The sequence below is a fragment of the Rattus norvegicus genome, chromosome 6 (assembly GCF_036323735.1).
Source record: "Rattus norvegicus strain BN/NHsdMcwi chromosome 6, GRCr8, whole genome shotgun sequence".
Classification (NCBI taxonomy): Eukaryota; Metazoa; Chordata; class Mammalia; order Rodentia; family Muridae; genus Rattus; species Rattus norvegicus.
In genome coordinates this window covers 16,240,952-16,246,951 of record NC_086024.1, presented here as the reverse complement: position 1 = coordinate 16,246,951, position 6,000 = coordinate 16,240,952, and the positions used below count along the sequence as shown (strand labels likewise).

General features: G+C 56.6%; 1 protein-coding gene across 2 annotated transcripts; it reads right to left on the bottom strand.

Annotated features, from left to right (window-relative positions):
* Window positions 1–289: 289 nt before the first annotated feature.
* Zfp36l2 (zinc finger protein 36, C3H type-like 2) lies at window positions 290–4,330 on the bottom strand. 2 transcript variants are annotated; one of them, NM_001036626.2, is given in 2 exon segments: window positions 290–3,552; window positions 4,047–4,330. In NM_001036626.2, coding segments are annotated over 2 exon segments (1,449 nt in total). In that variant the 5' UTR covers window positions 4,098–4,330; the 3' UTR covers window positions 290–2,154.
* Between the last annotated feature and the right edge of the window lie 1,670 nt (window positions 4,331–6,000).

Genomic DNA, 6,000 nt, shown 5'->3' with positions numbered 1-6,000 from the left:
CCGGCCACACCCCTTGCGGTCTCCCGCCAGGCCCTGCCACCAGCCAGTCAGCCAACACTGGGATGCATCTTATTACCAAAGGAACAGCTAACAAATGCCCTTGACAGCCAAATAATTACTTTCTTTCAGCTGAAAGGACTTGCTATAAAATAAATACAGGTACAAGTGGATGCAGGCTCTCGAGACCTGCCAGCTCCCCACCTCCTCGACACACCCCTTCCCAGATTTGCTGAGGCCAAGGGAAGCCAGGAGACCCGGTTTTTAAAACAAAACAAAAACACTACTCAGCTTTTTTTTTCCAAAAAATTTTATTGGGGGAAAACTACAAAACATTTACAGTACAATGTTTACAGTCACAATTTGTAGTGAACTGATTCCCCAAAATATATTACAACTCAAGTTGACTTATCTCGTTACATTCAAAAACCTACTTCTGTCAAAGTAGTCCAGAGTGCACTCGTGGTGCTCCAACTGTACCTACGGCACAAACTAAGCGGCTGATCATTCATTTGTCATCCGGCAAAGCCGGGAGACTTTCCTGCCTCTTTACAATGAAAAATAATAGTACAAGTTCTGGACTGTCATTAAGCAAGGTATATTCGTGTACCACCAACAATTCAGCGTGAAGACCTGGCCTCTTCACATCATAGCTATGGTTAAAAAAAAAAGTGGTAAAATTCTTTTCCTCTTGTGCAGGCGAACCCATCCCACATTCAAATTCTCAAGCACTAATGGAATACTTATTTGGCTGAGGAAGATTTAAGGCAAGTTCGGGCCCTGTGAAGGCACTGAGACCCCCCCCCCCCCATTATTGCTACATGTCTTTATACTCAATGTCACAGTAGAGCTGGTGGAACTAGGAAACTGTCCTTTCCTTGCTGGTTTATAGCATGCCACGTGAGTCTGACTGCAGAGTCTCTGGGCATTCTTTTCCTCTTTAAAGTCGGATGGGCTACAACCATTATGCATTCTAAAAAAACTCAAAATGTTCCTCAAACTACTTCCACAGCATCAAGATAGATTTCTGTAAAGAAACCATGCAATCTTCCGAAATTTACGTAAACAAGGAAAGAAATTAATGAAATAAATATTACATACAATCTCTTAAATTAAGATTTTTCTTACTCATTTACAATAAAATAACCCAAGTGAAGTTACAAAAGGCATATATTACTGTGAAAAGAACACACTCCACGTTTTGCCGATTAATAATGGCAATTATAATTTAACATAATAAAAGAATATATATCTATTGCTTTCATCATACTCGATAAATACAGTATGAACAACATCCTCAAATGTATACTTTTCACAAGAATAATAAATAAGTTAAATAGTTTTTCATATTGAGTTGTGGTGCAGTGGTGCGGATCAACTCAAAACAGCTAAAAATGAAGCACTTATTTCCCAACTATGAACTGAGCTCTGCCCAAGGCTTCCAGAGGGCAGAGGAAATGGTTCTAAGCTAAACACCCACTGAGTGCTGGCAAGGAGACTGTTACCAAACTTTGGAATGCAAGGGCTCCCCCACCCCCAGACACATAGAACTTTGTTAAAAAACATAAACAAGGTAAACAACCACCAGGAAGGAGGCAGAGAGCTACTCCTACCAAGGCATGTTCTTGGCATTAGTTTGAATTCTAGAAGCTTATACTTTAGGGAGGTGGCAGCCGGCGGGCTCACACTGGTCTTGGAACCCCTTCCAAGGTCAGAGTTCTCACATCTGTAGCTAAGGCTTTCCAGTGAAGAGATGGAATGATGGTTGGTAGCTGCTGGTGATGGGCTGATTTTTATTTTTTTCTTTTAAAACTAGAGTTTCAAACTCTTCTGGGACCTAAAGCAAGTGTTTGGTATCCTTTGTTCTTTCTGCATCACAACCGCCCTGTTGTGGATATTTTGTTCATCCATTCGAAAAGTTCGTTGGCTTTTATTTCAACAAGAACGAAACTTTGCAATAATAATAATAATAATATTAATAATAAAATAAAAAAAAAGAACGAAACGAGAAAACCGAAAGGGAAGGGGCAGGGCCCCTCCCGGCAGAGTTCGAGTCCAAGTGCTCGGAGGGGCCTTAAAGTCGGCCTGCGGCAGTGTCACCCCCCAACCGGTGCCCCTGTAACGCCTCTCCCAACCCCTCGCGGGCGCCCCCTTGCCTCAGTCGTCGGAGATGGAGAGGCGGCTGAAGATGGGCAGGCGGCGGCCGGGGTCCAGGCTGGGGGACTCGGAGCCGCTGAGGCTGCCCGAGCTCAGCGAGCCACTCAGGTAACTGTCGCGGTCCGACAGCGAGTCCGGGGGGCTGGGGGGCGCGTCGAACACCGGCGACTCGGACAGACGGCGCGGCAGCTGGAAGCCGAAGGGCGGCGAGGGCGGCGCGGGGGCCGCGGGGGGCTGCGCAGGGGCCGGCGCGAGGCCCGCCAGGCCCTGCTGCTGGCTGCGGTAGTAGGCGGCGGCCGCGGCGGCGAAGTTGTGGGTCTGGATGGCAAGTGGCGTGATGAGGCTGCTCAGCTCCGGGCCGAAGGTGAAGGCGTTGTTGGCGCACGAGGTGGTCGAGCAAGTGGCGCACGGCGCTCCGGGAGTCAGCAGGTCCTCCGCGCCTCCGGGGCCGTAGAGCAGCGCGGCCGCCGCCGCCGCCGCCGCTGAGGCACAGCACGTCGGGGCGCCCGAGGGTGTGGAGGCCGCTGAGGTGGAGGAGCAGGAAGAGGCTGATGAGGAACAGGACGAGGCGGAGGAACAGGAGGGCGGCGGCGGCGTGCGCGACGTGGGGCTGTCGAGCAGCAGCGGCGACTCCAGTCCCCCGGGCGGCTGGTGGTGGCCCGACGGGAAGCCGGAGAAACTGAGGCTGTGGTGCAGCTTTGGCCGCGGCTCCCGGGCAAAGCCCAGGTGCAGCGCGTCGCGCGCGCCAAACGCTCGCAGGTCCCCGGAGGCGCCCCCCGATGGTGCGGGCCGCCGCTCGTCTGCGTTGTGGATGAAATGGCAGCGCGGGCCGTAGGGGCAGAAGCCGATGGTGTGGAAGGTGCGGCACAGCTCCGTCTTGTACTTGGGGTGCCGAGTGAGGCTGCGCAGCTCATGGAAGCCGTGCGCGAACTGGCACTTCTCGCCGTACTTGCACGTGCCGCTCTCCTCGAAGGGCCGGCACAGCTCGGTCTTGTAGCGCGTGGAGTTGATTTGGGAGCCGCTGCCCCCCTTCTGCTGCTGCTGCAGGTGCAGGAGGTGCTGGCTGCGCTCACCGTTCTCGCTGAAAGAGCGATCCCGGAATTTGCTTTCCTTGTTGACCAGCGCCGTGCCGCTGCCCCCTGAAGGCTCCTTGAGCTGGCCGTAGGAGGACGGGCCGCCCGCGCCTGCCGGGCCACAGCTGCTGCCGTTAGGGGCGCCTGGGAACTTAGGCGAGCAGCTGCCAGGACTGGGGTGGGCGAGCGCGTGTAGGTTGCTGGCGGAGTGGCGTCTCAGGAACCCCGGAGTGAAGCTCGAGCTGGGGGCAGCAGCCACGGGCGTCCCCACCGCCTTCTTGTCCAGCATGTTGTTCAGATTGAGGTTTGCCAGGGATTTCTCCGTCTGCCAAAGGGAGGGGACCGGGGACGGGATGAAAATCTGATGGGGAAGAGAGTTGGGGGAACTGCAGAATGGACGCCAATCCCAACTGCCCACTTGTTGGTGTTCCTTGTGGGTTCCAATTCAGTCTCCACCGCTACACTTACAAAACGCAGGCCGGAGAGAGTGGAGGACGCCCACCCCGGCCGCTCCGGGTCTAGCCATGTGATCCTGGGCCCGTGGCCACGGGATGGGCGGCGCAAACACAGTCCGGGAAGTCCCGGCAGCGTGGCCGCGGTCGGCTCGGGAGGAGCACGGCTGCTCCAGCCGCTACTCGCTCCCTCCCAGCTCTCCACGCCCACAGTTGCAAGCACACAGTACTGCTAACTACAGGACTTCCCTCCACCCGCAAAGCCAACTTGGAAGGGTCCCTCCCGCCTTAGCCGGGCCCGGCGGCCAAGTCTCGGAACTCCAAAGGGTTCCAGGCCGTCCGCCATCCTTTCCCGCTGTCGGCTTACCTTGCACAAGAAGTCGATATCGTAGAAAGCTGACAGAAGAGTGGTCGACATTTTTCTGGGTCCTGTAATGGTCGGAACTGCAAGCGGGGAGGTTGGGAGGAGCCCTCGGTGCGGCGCAGCTCAAACCAAGACGAATAACGGACGAGGGGCAGGGAGGGACGGAAAGTTTGCTTGCGGGGCCGAGGAAGGAGGCCGCGGCGCGCGGAGTGGGGGGCAGAGGAGAAGCGAGAGCGCAGCTCGGCGCCCCGGCCTGCCCCCCGCGCGAGCCGTCGGCAGCTCGCGGACTGGTGGAACTCGGAGACCCGCGAGCGCGCGCCCTATATACAGCCTGGGAGCCGCGCGGCGGCGGGGCAAAGCGCACCCGGGGAGGGGACTGATCGCTGACCGGCTGGGGTCTCTAGGCAACGCCGCCCGCCGGCCCGCAGACGTCAGGCCCCTTCTCGGACTCTCATTGGTCGCCGCCAATTTTTTCCCTTCGGGGGCGGGGCGGGGCGGGCAGTCCCGGGCGTCCCGGGCGGCGTGGGGAGCACGGCTCCTTGGGGTGCGGGGTGGCGGCGGCGGGAATATCTCGTTCTCCCCCGCCTCTTGGAGTGTAATATTGGAAAGCACCTCACGCTCAATCTGACCGGGACCAGGCTATCCCGGACGTGCCTTTCCCTGCCCGATCCTGCTGGGCCGACTGGCGCAGCTTTTATCTCCCACCCTAGTTTTTGCTCGGCGCGCGGGAACTGCAAAACGCAACAATATTGCAATGGTGCGCGTTGCCAAGTTGCTTGGGACTGGGGGCGGGGGTCGCGGCCTGTCTGGTAGGTGGCAGCTCGGGCCCGGCTGCACGTGGAGAGGCCGTAGGGGTGGGGGCGGGAGCGGCCAGCCTGGAGGAGCATTGGAGCGTTTCTCCGCCCCTCTCCCCGCCCAGGCTCAGTAAACAGGACTTGAGCGTTGCGGCCTGTGGGGCAGGGCTGACTGTCTGAGGACAAGGCGCTGGCTTTGCTAATCACATCACAAGACCTTGAGCCTGGGCCAAAGGCGCGGAGTGGCGCGGGGTGTCCGGGGCGGGAAAGCCGACTCGGGGGACTAGAGGGAAGTCGGGGGAGCAGTGTGGACACGGAGGAAGTCACTTCCTTCACCTTTGTGCCTGTTGGTTGGCCTAACCTCCCCACCCGTCTCAGGGATGGGGGGTGCAGCTGCTAGCCAAGGCTTCCCGCCCGTACAGCCTTGGCCTGTTGAGTCCTGCAACCTTTTTCCTACGGCTGTGGGAGGCACCGCATTGAATCTAAGCTTTGTGTTAGCTGCCGGAGGCGGTGGTTGCTGAACCACCACCCAGGTTGGGGGGAAGAGGCCCTCGTTCTGTTGCCTTTAGTGCAACTCCTACTAGCTTTCCGTAGAAAAAGCAGTCTCAAAAGGCCCCTGACTCTTTTGAGAGTAGCACCCCCCCCCACACACCTAGTGCCCAGTGAGGCTACCCCCAACCCCCAACGTTACTCAGGCGATCTGGTCAGGTCCAGAACCCTTTATCCCTACACTGAGTTTATACTGGCTGCCAAAAGCTGGAGTTGGGCCCACGGTTTCACCCAACTGGCAGTCCAGGTTGCCCTGGGTGGAAGGCCCAGTAGTTGCCAGGGAAGGACGCTTGACCAACTACATCCTTCCCACGTTATTCTTCCTGTCTGCTTGCACTCAGTCCAGTGTGCACTTGGGCTGTATCAGTTAACCTGGAAGGTAAGGAGGTACATCTGTCACTCAACAGGCTCCCGAGTCCAGGCGCATTTGGCTGCATTTTTGCCCCTGTAAGGCTGGACTTTAGGGTCACAAATGTGCTAAGTGGGTATGGTGGTTCAGGCAGAGGCAAACAAATTTCGGTGAGTTTTAGGCCAGCCCAGCACAGCTTAGTGTGAGAGTGAGACCATACCTCAATAAAGTAAAGAAAAAAGCCCATACCACCTTATATATTAAA

What these genes read in the sequence shown, in the direction of transcription:
- Zfp36l2 (XM_008765049.3), bottom strand. Translation starts at nt 4,097, where the DNA reads ATGTCGACCACTCTTCTGTCAGCTTTCTACGATATCGACTTCTTGTGC. An exon ending in ATATCGACTTCTTGTGCAAG is followed by an intron (nt 3,589 to 4,046) that starts GTAAGCCGACAG and finishes CTTCCCCATCAG; the next exon opens with ATTTTCATCCCGTCCCCGGT.